Source organism: Taeniopygia guttata, chromosome 4A, assembly GCF_048771995.1.
Source record: "Taeniopygia guttata chromosome 4A, bTaeGut7.mat, whole genome shotgun sequence".
Classification (NCBI taxonomy): Eukaryota; Metazoa; Chordata; class Aves; order Passeriformes; family Estrildidae; genus Taeniopygia; species Taeniopygia guttata.
In genome coordinates this window covers 9,894,223-9,913,122 of record NC_133029.1, presented here as the reverse complement: position 1 = coordinate 9,913,122, position 18,900 = coordinate 9,894,223, and the positions used below count along the sequence as shown (strand labels likewise).

Sequence of the window (18,900 nt, the reverse complement as noted above, 5' to 3'; positions counted from 1 at the left end):
AAGTGGTCAGAGACATGAAAACAATTCTACTAAAAAATCAGATATGTATGTATAATGTTACTGCCCAGTGTTACTGCCTAGCTATTTCTAGGTAAGCTGGATTCAAAGACTAAATAGTATTTTTGTAGTTAATGTGATACATCTTTTGTCAGGTAAACTTTGTCTTATTTGTCACAGTAGCTGTACAGCTTGGATTAGACTATTGCATGTGAGTGTAGGTACTTGGAAGTAGACTGAAATGCTGGGAACAAAAGTCAGAATATGCATGAATATTCATAGCAGGAAATTGATGGCAAAGAGAACTGAGGAGCAACTACTTCAGTTACTCATTCCTTTCTTTAAGTCATGCTTCCAACTATACAATATAGGCAAGAAAATTACAATATTGGGTTTTTTATCCTTCTTGATTCATAGTTTCAAAGTACTCTGCAAATACTTTGTACTTTATATGACTTACATAAATATTCTTTCTATACTGTTTTTCATATTTTCCACAAAATAATCTTAAAATTTCTCGAGGAAGAAAAAATAGAGCTATCCATGAGATTATTCATTCATTAAATCACAAATTTCTGTGTGCATTGGTTGTTTTACTCAGCTGCTGTTTGAATTGAAGTGCTACAGCAAATTTTAAGCTACTGAAAAGCATTTTTGAGGATTACTGAATTAATGTAGAGATATCGCCATGTATCAGAGTAACAAACCCATACTGGTATATGGAAGAGTAATTTATATCCTCAGCGTGATAAATTTCATTTTATTTTTTGTCATTAAATAGCAAATGAACCCAGGAAGCAGTTGTATTTTGGACAACAGTTCCATTATAGAAGCTGCTCTTGACTGGTTTTGGCACCATCCTATATATATATAATTATTTTCCCAGATTTCTGCCAGACTTGAAAGTTTAGTCACCTGGTTAGCAGGCCTAGCTTGGCTACAGCAACAGCAGCCAAGTGAGCCACATCGCACCACTTGTTCAGTATTGGAGCAGAAAGAGAGGGACACAGATTCCTTTTACATCCTTTCACAGTGCTCAGTTTTTAGATGCCATGTAAAGAAAATATGAGTGAATAAAGGGAAACAATTCTATGTGAATGATTCAAAAAGCAAGTCCTGCTCAAAGAGGAAATTTTAGCAAAGTGGTTCTATTCCCAAAGACAAATCTCTGGATGGAAATCATGGGAAAATACAATTATAAAAACCATGGAAGCCATGGAAAAATGCAATTACAAAATAAATTAGATAAGTAGTTTTCATGGCAATTTCTGTCTTCACCCATGACGTTTTTGTTCCCATAGTTCTTGTACACAAAAAGGTGAAACAAAGGCTATAAAATTATAGGTCAGTTCTATCTATAAGTATATTCAGATACAGTTTTCCTGGGTCATTTTTCAGGATGAGGGTATAGTGTATATATCTTGGTGATCAAGTGGGTGTCTTGGTTTATACATATATATATATATGTAATATTTGCGTTGGGTTTATATTGTATAGTTTGTTGAGAGCCATATGGGAGATTTATAAAATATATATTCTGACTATTATGTAAGTTTAGAAGTGTCCCTCTTCTTTCCCCTCCCACTTTGAGTACAGAATAGAATGGATAGAAAACCAGGAGAGAGTGAATTTCTGCTTTTTACTGCTGTCACAGGAAATATTAAGTGACTTAAAATGGGCTGGTACCAATGTCATCTTGTTAGTGTTTGCCAAAGTAAATGGGAAACTGTATCAGTTCCAAATCCCTTTTGGCTACCATCTCTGTATATTTTCTGGCTATGCCAAAAAACACAATCCTTTTTCTGTTTCATCTGCTATGCCTCTTGAAAATTTCCTTTGCGCTTCTGTTGACATCTAAAGGAATAACTTCAATTAAATATCCATATAGATATACAATTACATACATTATATGCAGCTATAAAACTTAGTTTAAAAAAAAATTGAGCAGCTTAAGTGATTGAACTGAAGTCTTCTTAGTTTTTCTATTACATTGATTTGCAGCAATTTGTAATGCTTTAGGTAACTACTTCTTGAATGTGAAACATACACAGGTGCAAATGTATCCCTACTTGGTTTATCCAGGAGAAATGCAGACTTAATTTTTCGGCCCAATTATAGCAAGATTTGTGTTTCTAACTTAGCTGTTGGCTCCCTTTCAAGTGTGTTGTTGTTATTCATTTTTTCTTCTTACAAACTCATGATTTTTAATGGAAATGGAAGGAAAGCATGTGAACAAGTGATGGTCTGGGCCTCTCTGCTCAGCAGAGAGTTAATGCATAAAAAGTTACAGAACTGATACCAAGCCCTTGACAAAGCTGAGGAACATTTCTACAGTATCAGGATATAAAAATATTTTCTCAGAATTTAATTACAGAATTCTGTGTGGGGTTAATCTGGTTTCTGTAATAGTATTGTTATTGCCACATGAATTCAGTTGGGATGTTACTTCAAGCTTCTATAAGACATAAATTGCTGTTCCAGATAAGGAGCCAGAAGTACAGAAAGAAATATCCTGATGGAGAAGCATGTAAAGAAATAAACTCTTCTCTAACCTTCTCATTCAAAAAAGAATTCATCATTTGTATGAACTGTTCTCTTGGAGTTACCTGCCATGCCTCGCGAGGTTAGACTTGGATGAGCCACAGGAAACTGCATCTCCAGAGAATGGAAGGGGCTCTAGGACCAGCTGGACTCGCAGTTCTGATTTCTTGTGCCAGCTGAGCTTCCCAATAAATCCCTTCCCTTCCCTTTCCTGGGCCTGTCCATGGCAGGGGGAGCCGTGGCTCCGCTTCCCTCCCCTGTGCTGGGCAGGAGGGCAGAGAGCTCCGTGCAGCAAAGGAGCCTCACCAGGGCTTTTGCTGCTTCCCTTGCTGCTGTGGAGGGCTTTGCTCCTGGTAGGATCTTTTTCTTTCCTTTAGCTTCTCTTGAGAGGATTCAAAGTTCAAAAGTCTTATATTTGTAGAGATGAACAGATGGTTGAACAGCCAAGCAGACATTGTGGTTACCTCGAAGAGGGAATGCTTTCCAACTGCCTCTTCTATATGTGAAGTTATTACTGAGCCTTTATTTATGTATTAGAGTTATCAGTGTAATAATATTAAGTCACTTTCATTTCACTAACAAATATTATCATCTTCTTTATGGATGTTTTTGATGTTTTTGTGAACATTTAGTTTTTCTCCACTTGGAAGGAGTGATGTTATCAATCAGCCTTATAAATTCTCTAATTTTTCTTGTGTTCTCAGTTTACTAAAAAAAAAAAATCCACCACAAGCCTTAGCTTTTATTTTAGATCAAATATTAATGCACACATCAGGCTGCAGTCAGATCTAAACTTTTGAACTGCAGGTTTTATTATTTTGCTCTTTAGAAAGAAAGCCTGATTTTATAGAATTGATAGCAACAGTTTAGCATGTCCTGACTCCTTTGGGAGCTGTGGTGTGCTCAGACAGATGAGGAGTCATCTGAGTTTATGAGAACATAGTCACAGTCTGGCTTTGGAAATTTGTCTTTGTGCCACCAGTGTTTTTCAAATTCTATAGAAATGTCTGTGGGTACTCAATATACTTTCCAAAAATTGAAGTTGTAAACAATTGAGTTTTTGAAACATTTTCTCAGCATTATTTCACTGGTAGCTCAGTTTCAGTGTACCATTGCTTCAGAATCTCAATTTTATTACAAATTAGAGCAACGTAAATTCTCCTCTGTGTGAATGGACTCATCTGTCCAAAAGAGAGTGATCTGGATCCAGGTTCTGTGCACTCTGCTGCTAATAGAGAAGTGCCTCTGCACACTAGCACTTTATCATCAAGCTCTTGTTATAAATTCCTGTGCAAGAGTATGAAATTATTCCTGGCTATTGATTGCAGGTTGTTAGAGCTGTAATAATAACAATTTTCTGTTCAGCATTTCCTTCCCTTTACCTGAGATACCTTTGCACCATAGAGGACAATCAATACTGCCAATATCAGACCTTTTTGCTGTAATTTCAAAATAATTAAAATGAGAAGTTATCAAAGAAGTAGGTTTTTGTGATTATGTCTTGAACAAGTAAAGCATGCAAAAACAATGGATTTTTTATATTTGTAATATTTGTGTATATGTATGTATGTGTATATGTATATATGCATACATACTTCTCATCTGTATGTGCTTGTATCTAATAACATATCTTATTTAATGTGGTAATTCTGTTTCCCTAAATATCAATAGGAATTGTGCCATGACATTTTTTCCTACCAGAAGTCTAAGTGACTGTATATCTCGTTAACTGCTGACCGAGAAAAATCTTCTCATACTTGCAGAAGCTTTCATGTGTGACAGCAAAGCTTTGAATCCAAAAAAACCAACTGTGCTCTCATGGCCTGATAGGAAAGGAGCAGGTTTATATAGTCCTGTAAACAGTTCTATTACTTCATTTGAATTTACTATTTTACTGTATATGAGTTTATAACTTTTGAACTAAAATGGAGGTAACATTACAATGTGGAGAGCTATGCCATCTTTCTAATGTGTGTATTTACAGCTGTGGAAGTCAGTGGGAAGGAAAACTAGAATGTGTTGTCTGATGCACTGCCAGGATGCTGTACTCAGGGTCAGATGTCCAATTTTGTCTGGGTGCAGCTCATTTGGGTAATATTCATGAAGCAGAAGTAACTAATACTCAAATTTCATTCTTGTGGTTTAGTCATAAGACTCCTGATACATAGGCACTGTAAACTGCAGGGCAAGCTAACCTCTATTCTCATTTGCTTTCTTTTTTATGTAACTAAAGGGCTCTTTAAAAGATAAAACTGCTCTGTAATACCTTTTTATTTTCTATAATCTGGCATTTTGAAAACCGTAACCTTTCTTTTAAAATCTTATAATGGAAATACATAATACCATACTCATTACACTATTTTAGCAATTACCATTTCAAGAACATGTATTCACAATATTCTTAAAGTCAAATGTCACAGTATAACAATGTTTCATACTCTTGAGTGTTTGATCCTGCATGCATCCCACTGTGTATTCGTCAAAGAAATTCTCCCAGCATGGATTGGTTGATCCATTTATACATTCAAAAACTCGTCTTGTGCCTTGCTGAAGGCATAAAGGCATATTTGCCATTGGGAAGATTCTGGACCATGTCACTTGCTTTCTCAGCTTGAGACAGAGAAACACCAAGCTTCTCTAAACTGCTTTGGGTGCATGCTGTAGCATGACTTTTAGAGGTGCACCTATCAGAAAAGAGGGCAGTGAAGAAGCTTGCTCCCTTAGCTAAAACAAAGGCAAGAAGGACCAAAGAAAGCTGGTGTTTCCAAAAGAGTATGTGGTTGGTATGGCCTGAACTAACCCTTTTTGTCACAATTTCTGAGCACATATCACAGTAAGTTATTGTTTAATATTAAATAACCTTTCTTAAATTCTCTTGGAGAGCCCTTGCCAATCCTGAAAAACCATTCTTCCTCATATAAAAAACTACTCTATACTTCTGCACCAGAGCCTGTTCTGCAAGGCACATTTTTCTACCTTATTTTTTGTGCTAATGTAAATCTTCACTGTTTTTTCTTGAAGGCAATCAATCCTGTGAAGTATGCTGAATAGGTCTCCAGATGAATTCTTTCTTAGTATGTTTGAGAATCACCGCAGTAGGCAAAAGCATTTGAATAAAAACTACTCTCAAAATTGCTCAGTTAAGAACAGTAAAGAAATTGTGCTCACCCATATAGTAACTACAGTTCTTCAGAATGGATTATCCTTGTAAATCAGGTGACGAAGTAGTCACTTTTTTTTTAATTTCTTATATTCCATGGTAAAAAATAAATGTTCAAAGTAGCACTGGCTTTAGCATTTTTTGAGTATTCCAGGTGAATCAACCAGTTAGGTGTGGATGGAGGGGATACTGCTGGCAGCAGTTCCCAAGTCTCTGTCACACCTGTGTAAAGGCACGTGGGCTGCTCGTCTTGGAGGATCCCAGAACTCCACTGAGAAACAACCTGCCCTCAGCATTACTCTGAAACACGGGGAAATTAGCTTGGAATTTATTTATTCTAAAAATAAATGTGTGTTGTTTCACTAAAACATTGCTGGACATCTGGTGGTGTGGTTGAAAACCTCACAGAGGATATTCAAATATTTCCTGTCTTTGTTATTTTCTGTGGCTATATGCAGTATGTACTGTACAGTGCTTATATAGTTCCTTTTCCTTTTATATCACCAAGTGGTTTTACAACATCCTTCTTTGTCTTCTCTTTGTAGGCATTTCCTGTTTAAACATGGATCTGGGTCTTCAGCTATCTTCAGCGCAGCCAGTCAGAACTATCCCTTAACATCCAATACTGTTTACTCTCCACCTCCTAGGCCTCTTCCTAGAAGTACCTTTTCCAGACCTGCCTTCACTTTTAGCAAACCTTACAGGTGTTGCAACTGGAAGTGCACAGCTCTGAGTGCCACTGCTATCACAGTGACCCTGGCACTGTTGCTCACCTATGTCATTGGTAAGCCCTGATCCTTTCCTCTGCTCAGTTGTTCTTTTACCTCCTCTGCTCTGTCGTCTTGCTTGCTTTGCACTAATACAAATCATATTTTACTGGTAATATTTGCCATTGGTGCTTTTTAAATTCTGGCAGACAAAACACTGTATTGGCTAAAGGTTGAATATAGAATTCTCATTAACTTTCTATTCTGTTAACCTTGATGCTGCCTAACGGAGAAGGAAATATTATTCAAGATTATATGTTTATACTAGCAGAGGACTCCTACTGATTTTAATTGCTGCAATATTTTCTAAAGATCTGATTTTCATATTATGCCTTACAACATTGGTTCTCTTAAAGAATTATTTTGAAAGACTGGTAATGTTTAATTGTGTTTTGCCTTGCTACCCTTAGTTAATTTCTTCTGTCTCATCACCATTTAAATCTCACATGATTTTCCTCCTAATTGTTATATCATTTGCTAGAATGACAACTAGCTCTAGAATAATTTTATACCATGTTGTCTAAGATAGATCATGTTATCCCTTTAGTGAATTTATGTTTAAAAGCTGGGTTATATAGTACTGATTTTGCCATTTTGTTAGCAAAATACATTGGACAGGTTTATCAGAGTAGCTAGAAAGGGCTTCCTCAGGTTTGGGGTTTGTTTGGGGTTTTGTTTGTTTGTTTGTTTTTGGAGGACAGGTGTATTGGAGATTGCTTGAAGTCAATGGGGTTACAAGCATACGTAGAAGAGCAATTCTTTGTGGCTTACTACATAGCATTTAGCCTGAACTTTAATTATTGCATTGGGTTTTCAATCTGAATTGAAAATATTAAAGAACATTCTGTGTGTAGAATTTAAGAATGTGACCGTGGATTCTGTAAACAAATGGAAATGTAATTTGTTTTTGCTGTCTCACACACTCTTAGACTGTTGTTTTAGATGGCAGTTCATAGGTGGCAGGAGCCAGAGTATTCCTGGTACCCTATAGCTTGAATGAGAATAATTCCAGGTTTACCTGAAAGAGTGCAGTTCATACTTGGTAAAACTTGATAGAAGTACAAGTACAGATACCTCCAAACTGATAAATGGCCACTGATTTTCTATACTCTCTGAATAAACATATCTATAGTGAAAATTATTAACATTTCAATAATTTCTTCTTTCCCACTGAGGTTTTCTTCAGTCCTATAGTCACAAAGTTCTGGTTATTGTCAGCAAGACGCTCATCAGGAGGGATTTTTTCCTAGCATCCTCACCTAATGCATATGGGAAAGCAGATTTGAGCATTTCTGGTGCATGATGATTTGAAAGCACCTGAGGATCTTGTAAGCTCCATTAATTGCAGATTTACATAACAGCTGGTGAGCATATGCCCTCGGTTAGGACAGGCTGTATCATTTTTGGAGCCTCATCTGTTTGCTGCACATTTTATCCCACCCACACCATTTAGATTTTATCTGCCTCTTTCATCCCTGTTTAGATTTCAAGTCTGCCACTGAAATTTTTGTAACTTTCTAGGGATATAGTGCTATATGTCATCGGCCTGAGAAGGCTGGAAGCACTCCTTGTCACCGTGCATTAAAGAGCTCTGTGTGACTCTCCTGTAGATGTGCCTGTTTGTCATATCTTGGTAACATAAGGATGTAACATGTTTTCTTTAGTTACACAGAAGCAGGTAAAATGGAAATGCCTTTGCATTTTATAAATTATTACCATTCCTATTTATGTTTTCTATGGAAAAAATACACATTTTTGAACCAGGAGTTCTACTTCAGAAAAAATTAATGGATGCCATTAATTGCTCTAGTTTTGAGAAATTTTTGAGTTGCATAAGCTTTCCTGCAGATTCACGTAGTCTTAATTAGTTTATTCCAAGTGAATATTCCTTTTGCCCATCTCTGGTTGGTTAAATATTTAAATAAGTTTATGGTCTCTTCTTATGACTCAAATACCTTAGTTCTTTTCCTTTTGCTGGGTTTGAATCATAGGATATAAACTGTTTTCAGAGTTCATGGGCTCTGTAGGCTTGCATACTTGCATATCTTTTCACATCAAAAATTTAAATGTGCATGTTTTAAACAAGTAGTTGAATATAGAAATTCAGACTGTATGTAACTCTCTGAAGTTAAAATTCACTCCCCCAAGTGTTTTCTCTTTGCTCACCATGATTCAGATCCCTCACTCCACCAAGTTTTCTTCAAGTCAGAAGTTGTGTCTGAGCAATCACAACAGACATGGGCCTACACTGTAAACAAAACTCATTTCCATTTCAGGACCAAACTTAACCTGTGATGAGCTCAGCAGTTGTTACTGGAAAAATAAGGGAGACTTCTAAATGGCAAAATTGTTTTCATTGTTGTATTTTTTGGCATAGCCTGCATTAACTTACCATGAACTACAATTTCAGACCAAATGAGTGTTGATCAAGCTTTAACATCAAGCTTTGTCTTCTCCTTATCTAAGAACTTAAATGTTCTTTTTCAAGTATTTTTCACTGCCATTTGATGCTTGAGCTACATGTTACTTTTAAAACTGCCCCCAAATCTCAGCTTCAAGTCAGAACATCTCCAGAGTCTTAAGAGACATGAAGCTTATTCCACATCAACATTTACAAGTGGCTTTTATATTTGTAATGAACTGAGACCTGTGCCAGAGTGCTCTAAGCTGTGATTTCTTTTCGATCAAAAGGTAAACTAGCAAAATGATTTTGTTCTTTTATTTTTCAGCCTTTCCCTCTTATCAGTGAGACTCAATAGCGAAGCTTTTACGTAAGAACATGTAATTCTTCTGTATCTTCTCTCCTCTGAACTACTACTCAGTTAAAAAAAATACTATTTCTCCATTAATCCTCTTTTGGCCTATAATCACTGTGTTTACTATTTGGCCTTTTTGAAATAAATTTGACTATTATATGGACAGTAAGGAAATTATAGAACACTGTTGATGGTTGTATAACAGCAGATTTATTGAAAACCTTTAGTTTATCAAGAAAAACACATATTTTCACTTCAACTGGAGTAATCTCTGTGAATAGGTTCTAAAGTCATAGTACTTACTCCAAAAAAACCTTTTTTCATTAAGTGCATGTTTGGTCTTCAGACTATTGCAGATGTAATTGTAAATGCATTGAAATATTTTCTATGGAGAAAGTCCTGCATACTTTTATTTTTCATTTTTCTGTTTTCCTGTGTGTTGAGAAATGTAAATCACATAAATCTGGAGCAAGGTTGTTGAATTTGCCCAGATATGTGGGCAGTGAGGCAGGTGAGCAGTTGGGACACACCTCAGGGAGGTGATGTTGATGCCTCTCACCAATGCATGGGGGACTGCATCAGCTTCACCAGCAGTTCCTGGTCTGCCTGAGAGTCTTGCCAAAAAAATTAAAGAGTAAATTAGGCAAATACAAGAGATAGAATAAGAAATACAGTATTTTGTTTGGTTTTTTGCAACACCATGTCATTTCCTTTAAGCACAATACAATGGGTGCTATGGCTGCTCATTTACTAGTTATTTTTAGCCCATTAGTGAGTAGGATTTTTCTTCCATGATACTTCACCATTTTATCAGCAGCTGATTTTGGACTTGCAAATCACTGGTCCTATTGATCAAAGGTGCAGAACTCCCACTGTTCCTATTGATTTCAGCGGGTGATGCAAATGTTCAGTGCCTCTGAAAATTGCATCTCATGTTCTTGGATTTAACCATCCCTGACTATGAAATGACTATTTTATATACAAATGAATTCTCAAGTATGAATATGAAGTCATCCCTATCCTTCATGATATTATCACTATTTATGAGTAGGCAGTGGAGGTGGGTGTTGGGTGTTAAATTATATTCACATGAAGGGTAAGGAAATTAAAGCCTCTGTGCTGCCTGACACTGTGACCTGTCATTTCTCACTCCATGTACAAGGGAGAGGAGTGATGGTTTCAGCACTGGGAAAGGCCAGGCCAAATTTTAAGGACATATGTATCTCAGTGCATAGATTTATAACATTGGTTGCATCTCTTTAGACAATGTATAAAAGTAGCAAAAAAGAAATTATACAGAGAGGGATCAAGGGGAAAATATACTGCTGTACACTGAAGAATGTAATGGTATAGTAAAAAGTGCTGGGTGTTTCAGGGTTATGCAAATGTTGTGATACAGATGTATAACCCTGAAATGCCATTGAACTCCTTACTGGGGGAACTCTCACTGAGACAGATTCATCAGGATCTCTCAGCTGGGAATTGTGGTGTCTGCTCTCCTGGATTACTGCAGAGCATGATACTGTCACAAATCTTTTAAGTATTCAGAGGAGAAACATTTACTGTTGCCAAGACTAGGTTTTATTTGTTCCTAAGTATAAAATATGACTCAGTAATGAAAAATGAAACCATCATCCCTCTAGGAGGATTGCAGAAGAGGGGGTTATATTTGTATTTTCAGGTATAAAAATATATTAGGTATAAAGATAAGACTTCTTAAGAAAGAGGAGAGTGCTGAGAGTTAAGATGGTTATAACAAGCACGTGGAAGAAGTCCTTATTAAATGCCCTAGATGATCAAAACAATTTGCCACTTTAATATGGATTTTAAAAAATATTCTGAAGACTGTATCAAATAGTAAAAGCCTCAAATTCTGAAATCTGTTTACAGCAGAATGAAATAGTATTTTATTTGTAAAATGAGCTTACAGAAGATCACCTCTTCTAAAGAGGTCATGAAAAAAACTTAGATTCTGCCTCTTGTGTCCAGGTATTTTTCTCATTAATTCACCTTTACTGGAACTGAGATACTGGTGCATCTGTGGCATTATGCCAAAGTGAAATCCAGTTTTATAAACAGAACCTGCTAGCAGTTACAGAAACAAATAATTTTCTGGCACTTAGAGCAGGTGCAGAAAGAGTAGTCAGCTGCTGATACACATTCTGTAACAGCTCTTCTGAAGTCTGGGCTTCAGGGGGATGATCTACTGAGATTCTGTAAAAAAGCAAAGAAAGCTAAACAGAAGCCTTTAGTGGAGGTCAGCAATTTGGAGGAGCTTCACATTTGCAGGATTTTTTGTCCTTTGAAGTTCATCTTGCAGGTAGTAAGTACTTATTGCACAGGACTTTTTTGATGTCAACTCACTACTGAGTGTCTCTTTTGCACTGGAGCCAAGGCTCTTATTCACATTCTGCCAAACATGCAGCACCGGAGTTGACAAGCTGTGCTTACACAGAAGGTAGATAAGAATAAATTAAATTAGATCATTGGCTTCCTAGCAGATGGCAGGTTAATCCAGTTTACAAAGCCAGTTCTGAAAAAATTTGCTTTTATCTTCGTGGATATTTACCTAAGTATGTGATAGAATTTTGGGGACTGAGGTAGTCAGTCTGGAGCTGTCACTTTGTTTTGTTTAAATGTTGGGCAAAATAAGTGATCTGATCGGTTACTTCAGAGGTAAAGACCCAAGCTTTTGTTCTGAACATGGCCCTCCTGGTTTCACTTACAGCAGTAACATAAAGCAACAGAAACCTGGCTCTGAGTAGGGAAAATCCCTTAGACAGCATAAAGTCACACTTACTTTTCATCTCTTTGCTGGAGATTCCATTAAAGAAATTTATTGAAAGGTTAGATGATGTAGGCCTTTAATATTTCTTTTTCTGCAAGAGATCTGTTTTATACCTAATAATTTTTTTTTTTTTTTTTTTTTTTTTACCTAAGAAGCATAATAATTTAGCTAAGAAAAGCTTGGTACTATGACTAGGATCTTCTGTACTGGAGAGAGAGGGGTCATTTAAAATTACCCTGCACAGCTCCACTGTGTGGCCTGCCAAGGCAGGGTGGCTGAGGAAAAAATTTAAGTTCATCATAATCCCATGGCATCCTTCAGTCTCTTCAAATCCACTGACTACAGACTCCTTCAAATTTATTTTTTGCTATAACATTCATAATGCACATTAAAAACAAAAAAATTAGTTTCAACTTTTGTGTTAGAATTTTATCAGAAACTTTGAATTAAAAAGGGCTATCTAATAAAATATAAAGAAATGTAGGTATGGTAGTATCCATCATGTAAGCCCTATCTCCCCACATTATGTAGAGGGTCAAATTTTGCCTTCAGATTAATTTTGCCTCCAGATCACCTCAGTGAAAGCAATGTACAACTCTGGTCACGGCAACGTGCAACTCATAGATTGCACACAGCAAGTAATAATGTAATTATTTACAGGGGATTATACTGGATGTTCAAGCAAGCCAAGAAAGAATATCTTTTCAGATGAATGCAGTTCCTCCCAGCAGGGAGAATATTGCACTCAGCTGTCAGAGGAGAGGTTTGGTTAGGCCAGCTGAGGGAAGTGAGGGTCTGATGCTCCTGCTGACTCATCACAGCCCCTCCTAACAGAAGTGTGAATTTTGCAATCATGCCAGCTAACAAGCTGTTTCATCTCCCATTTGCCTGCCCGCCCTTGGGTATTGCCTGAAAAGGTAGCAGCTCAGCAGAGATTTTACACACTCTACTAGTACCTGAAATGTTTTAGGTGATGCAGAATACAGGGTATGTGATTGCAGATTTTTTTTGGAATACCAGACAGGGAGAGCCAGAGTAGCTTTTGCTTCTTATGTAATGTAAGTGTAGTCATCAAACTTCAGAGGCTGTTCTGTGTGAAGTTGAGCTGCATCATCTAATGCTTCCTTAGTCCTAATGGTGGGTTTCATGCTGTTAGTCAGCAGCCAGCCCTCAAGGGTGCTGCAGTCAAGGTCTTCAGAAGGTTGAGCTTGGAGGAAAGGGCAGAGACATAGATCAGAAAGTGAATCTCCCTCCTTCTTACCCAGCCCAGTACTAAGTCAGACTGAGTTATGGTATCATCTCCTATTTGTTCTGTGGAGTAGGAGCTTACACCTGGGCATTACACATGGGAAATACAGCTGAGAACCTTGCAAATGGATTTATGCTGGGGGAAATGACATTGTGGCCCACATTTGAAGTGCAAAGCATTTTCTGCGCCCCTTTTGTAAAAACCAGAAATCCACTAGGAAAAAATCAAAGGGCGAATAACTCAAAAGAGAAGTTCTTTTGAGCTTTTTAACGAAATTCAGTACATGCCTACTTATTTCTAAAGAGATTTGAGAGATGGAGAGTTGAAAGTTTTATGTAATCTTATTTGGTGAAATAACTGTCTATTTAAAACATGCTGCGTATATGTTGTAGGAAAAAGCTCCACAGGAATTTTGTATACCCTATGTAAAAGAAAAGTATCACATAAAATGAGAAGGCTCTGTGTCTGCTAAATAAATATCAGTCATTCCCTGTAGTTAACTTCTGAAAAAGTATCTCTAGGAATTAATACCTTCACTGGTGTTTCTGGTCTGTTAAGTCTCAGAGTGACACCTGGCTCTGAAGGTAATTTCTTAATAGCTATGATTAATGTAACAAAAATTGGGATGATTTTAAGATTGCAAGGTGACTGGGTTTCTGCAGTGTTTGAAGTCATTCGGATCAGTTCACATAGATCTTATTTTCACAGCCATGTGCTTTGCTGTACAACCCTCAGTTGTGCCCATTGTTTAGCACAAGTCCAGTGCCCTGTGTCACCTCCCAGGGATGAGACATCCGAGCCTGGCAGAGACCATCCTCTCTGCCATGCAGTTGGTGTTTCCAAGGAGGAAGCTGACTGTCAAATGTAGATACAGATAGTTTTGCAGCTTGCCAAGCTTTGGCACAAGCTATAAAAACAACAGCACTTCCCCAGCCTGAAGGTAGACAAAGCCAATAAAGGGCTGGAATTGGTGTGAGTGGATGATAACCTGTGCAGTGTGCAGTGTGACAAAGGCATGCACTGAGGAAAAGCTGCAGCACACCTTCAGCCCTGGCTTTGTGATGTCCTTCTGCAGCATGTGCAAATGCTCTCCTAGGAAATGAATGATAACAACAATGGGAATAGTGTGAGAAAGCAACTATATTGTATTCAGGATTCCTTAACATGAAAAGATTATTATTGATGTGAGCAGTTGTGTTTTGCTTCTAGTGATCTGTTTCAAGTGCTAATATAATTATTTGCATTAGTATAAATGAAATGTGCATACATTAGCTATCAGTCTCATTAAACTATATTCCCTTTTGTTGTTAATAATTCTTTAAACAATAATAATGTCCAGAAGCTCAAGCCAGGAGCAAGAGCACTTACTCTAGAGATGTCAAGGCTGCTTTTTGTTGTACGTGGCAGTGACCTGTCTCACATTAAGAATCTCAAAACTCAGACCTTAACTCTGTTTAGTCTGACTGTAAGACTTTTCAAAGTATTATCATGGTCCCTTGGTGATTTCAAGACCATAGAATATGAAGCAATCCAGGCTTGAGCTCTCACCACTGACACCAGAAAGCTTAGAAGTACATTTGTAATACGTCTTCTGGGGAATGGGTATGTGCTGCTCAGTCTCCAGAATCCAGAGCTGATGGCGAGTCAGTGGTTTGAGATGCAGTAAATTTCTCACAAATACTGCCACCTCCCTAATTCAGTAGTAGTGCTCTCATCTGCTTGATTTGGATCATGTATCTATAGTTGGGTGACCCTGGAGTGCACAGATCTGGAATTAATCACTAGTTTGGCAGCTTTACATTCTTGTGGTAGTGTTCCCAAGTCCTTGACAGGAATCCATTCAAGGCTTGGGATTTTGTTGAATTTTTATCATTTAACTTTTCAGTGTACAAGGGAGACTTGTGACCAAACACATGGGAACTGGACTCTAACTTTCCTGGTTTTATTGAGATATTTTCCTTGAAGTGTGTACAAGTGCAGAATAAAACCATGTACTTTCTCAATGCAAGACCTATTCTAGATCACACTTATTTCTCCTGGGAGTCTCTGAGGTTCCTACATGGTTCAGGAAGAGCAAATATATTGCCTTTTAGGCTCCCACTGTGGGCAGATCCTACTCAGTGCTAATTGCTGCATGTGGCTAAAGAGCTGCTGCTCCGGCTTTGCTCTTCATGTGACAATTTCAGCTTCTCTCTGGGGGTCATCCTCAATCCATATTTTAGTGGGTCATCAGTCCTCCCTGCTGAGCTACTTCAATGCTAAGGCAACCTCTTCCTTGGAATAATTTGCCCTTCTCACTAAGACCTAAGTAATTGTCTAGACTAACTGCAGTACTGTCGTGTTACACTAAAATAAGATCCTTTGTTGCTGACTTTCTCCAACCATCCTTCAAGGCCTCAGATCAGAAACAAAGAAGGGAAAGCAGAAAATATGAATGGCTCTGTAGAGTAGGCAAAGTAGAGTAGGCAAAGTAGAGGTAGGCAGCCCCTGCATATAGGAATAAAGATAGTTTATAACTTTTAAAAAGGATTATTTAGTCATTTTTCCTTGTACATACATAAATAACAACTATATTTCTTGTTAACTTGTGTTGTTGAATAATTGCATATATTTTAGATGTAGAGCCAGCTTTTTATCTGCAGTGCAGTTCTAGAGTAAATCTGGTTAAGTAACCAGTAAGTAAGAGTAAGTTTTTGCTTATGTTTAATCTAAATTAAAAGGTTTCAGAGTGCCGTGGGCACAGTTTCACTTCAAACTGGATTGAAAAGGTGAGAAGTTTTAGTTGGTGTCATTGCTTTTGTCAACAAAATCTGATATTATTAACAGTAAAAAGCTGAGGGACAACACTGATGTAGCATTAGAATCTGTCACACAATATTGAATTTATTCAACTGTTATCCTTTTAAGTGCAAGTAATTCCATTAATTGCTGCAGAAATTCATCACCCTGACCTGGCCGATCTCCAGAAGAAAGTGTGGAAACTAATTAAACATTGAGTTTTAAGGTAAAATGGTAAATTGCTCATTAGCCCCCTTGAAATTCTGATTTATTACTAACAGGATAAAGTAATACTTGACTTTGCAGAAACTGGGTCATAGCATTCTTTTGTAGTCTCACTGAAGGTGCTGTAGTTTAGACATCAGTTAATTGGTCTTCATTTTTTTGCAGCAGTACACTTGTTTGGTTTAACCTGGCAACTGCAGCCTGTGGAAGGGCAGCTCTATGAAAATGGAGTTAGCAAAGGAAATAAAGGAACAGAACCCATGGATACTACTTACTCACCAATTGGAGGAAAAGCTTTGGATAAAACAGAAAAAAAAGGTAGGTGTAAATGAGAAGTCAGGCAGATGATGAATAGTTAAACATTGCTGCTGTACAGATCCTGTATTTTCTACATTTTGACATTATTTTGAGTTCAGGTTCTATCTTCTTGAGTATAATTCTAAAACAGGGATGAAAAGCCCATAACCAGATATGTTCCTTTGGCAGGCTCTCTCACTGAAATTAGCAACCAGCCCATTAGAAAAGGAAGGTTCAGTGGGACAGGGAGAGAAGAGACGAGAGGGTTTGACTTCTGTCTTAAGACAAGGAAGGGGAGACCATATTTGCCTCATTCCCTCTTGTGCAGAGGGCTGGACACTGTACCTGTCCTGCAGACCAAAGTCAGTCTTAGGCAAAGGGAACCTCTTTGTATTGACAGGTCAGAATGTGCACAAGAGTAGAAATCTTAATGCTTTTCAAGGCATCCACTTGTTGAAGGTGTAAGCTAAAGCTCAGGGTGCTGTCACATCCCGGCTGGCCCAGTCACAGTGAATCAGCTCCCAGGAATCTCCCACGGCTTCACAAAATGCCTGAGCCACTGTGGCAGCTCCCTGCTGCCAGGGGCACAGCCCTGCTCTGCCCTCCCACTTCCCTCTGTGTCCCTGTGCCCACTGCAGGGATTGTCTCCTGCACAGTCTGGCCACGTCAGTCCTTCATGGCAGCAGGAAATGGCTTTGTTAAAGGATGCAGATCATCTTCTGCCAAGAAAGTGGCTGAACCTGACCTCTTGAAGTGCCTGAGCTAGGATAGGAAAGGAGTGGGCTCTGCAGCCAGGGTGTGAAACAGAGAGAAGGATCTATCTGAGATGTGCAATTCCTTCCTCTTAAGTCCTGTCATTTAATGTTGTTCGATCCCCTGCCCCAGTGCTAGTCACCTGCTCTGGCCCGTGCTTCCCATCAACCATCTTTGACAATGCTTTCTGACTATAAAAAGCAAATGGCCTTCCCATTTCTTTTTATGGTACACAGAACAAGTGGATAAATCAGATCAGATCAAACTGAATGGGACTGGAATATGAAACCTAATCTTTCCAGTTGTTAAGAGAAAAGTAAAATTGTATGGGTAGCTCTGCAGTGATAGGAGATTTCCAGAGCTTTCAAATTTTAGAGCAGAGCAGGGATCTGATTTTGTGTGTTCTGGGTAAGATCCATGGCTGAAAATAGGCAACAAAGTGGAACATTGTTGTACCAGTCCCTCCAGGAGAAAGATTGCACCACACATCAATAATCTTGCAAATCAGTGTGGCACAACTGGATAGAGATCATATTAGATAAATGAACAATAGAAATACATGTTAGGAGACAGTGATGTTGTTTTCCATTATTTCATCCCTTAGAATGGATTTGTAGTGAATTGCAGAAAATGTTTTATACATTTTTATATTTTTGTCCTGGTGCACCATGGAAAGTATCTCAAATAGTTCTTCTTAACTGCATAAAATCTTTTTGTCAATGTATTACAGATTTAATAAAAGCTTTTCCAATGCATTTGGCTTCCAAAGAAGGATGTGTAGAAAAAAACATCAAAAGCATCAAAAATCTTAGCAGTTAGATGGTTGAAAACTGAGAAAAGAATATGCAAGTCAATAAAGTGTAGTAGGTAAAAATGCAAACCACCTGCCTTACCCCTGGGAATCCCAGTTTTTAGTGTAGCTACACAACTCCCCAGCCACACTAAAGAACAGAGTCCTGTGATTGCAGAGCCATTTCACTGAGGGCTTATCCAGCAGTTTCAGAGGTCAGTCAGGAACAGACCTACACTGTTTTCTCACTTGTCCCCTTTCACATTTTGGGGGTAACATATAATGCAGAGTTTAAGATAGCAAGGAGTATACACTTGGGAAAACACAAGAAAAATCATGTGGAATTAGTACATGCATTGTCTGACTCTGGCTAGTCTTTGCTTATTCTCTTTCTCTCCATCACTTTTAATATATATCAGTAATTTTATTCACAATCCTCCTAACAAATTCTTCATCTAGAAGTGATGAAGGAGGACTTGGAAACAGGCAGCTCCTTCCCCTACAGCAGGATACCACAGAAGGTTGATGCTTTGCCTGTAAACTTGAAGCCTCTGATGTAATTTCACAGGAATAAATAACTGCTGTCAGATACTGGTGACATCACACTTTCCCAACTCAGTGCAGCAGCACAGAATGCTTGTCCAGTCTTTGAAAGCATTTATTTTTAACTAATCTTTTAATGAAAACCCAAGTTTTTAAACCAGGAAGTCAGATTTCTTGAAGAAGTCACTTTATAACACACTGACCCACAGCTATGAGTTAACATGAGTTAACATTTTAATGTGTAGTAATGTGATTA

The 18,900-nt window shown here is 37.9% G+C and overlaps 1 protein-coding gene across 22 annotated transcripts in view; it reads left to right on the top strand.

Annotated features, from left to right (window-relative positions):
• Nucleotides 1-18,900, top strand: part of TENM1 (teneurin transmembrane protein 1) — an 873,984-nt gene that overhangs the window by 729,994 nt on the left and 125,090 nt on the right. For 21 of the 22 annotated variants that reach the window (XM_072929129.1, XM_072929141.1, XM_041716261.2 and 18 more), the window contains 2 exons: nucleotides 6,244-6,482; nucleotides 16,427-16,579. In XM_072929129.1, coding sequence (XP_072785230.1) covers nucleotides 6,244-6,482; nucleotides 16,427-16,579 — 392 coding nt within the window. The remainder of the gene's footprint in view (nucleotides 1-6,243; nucleotides 6,483-16,426; nucleotides 16,580-18,900) is intronic. The other variant, XM_072929139.1, reaches the window with a different exon arrangement.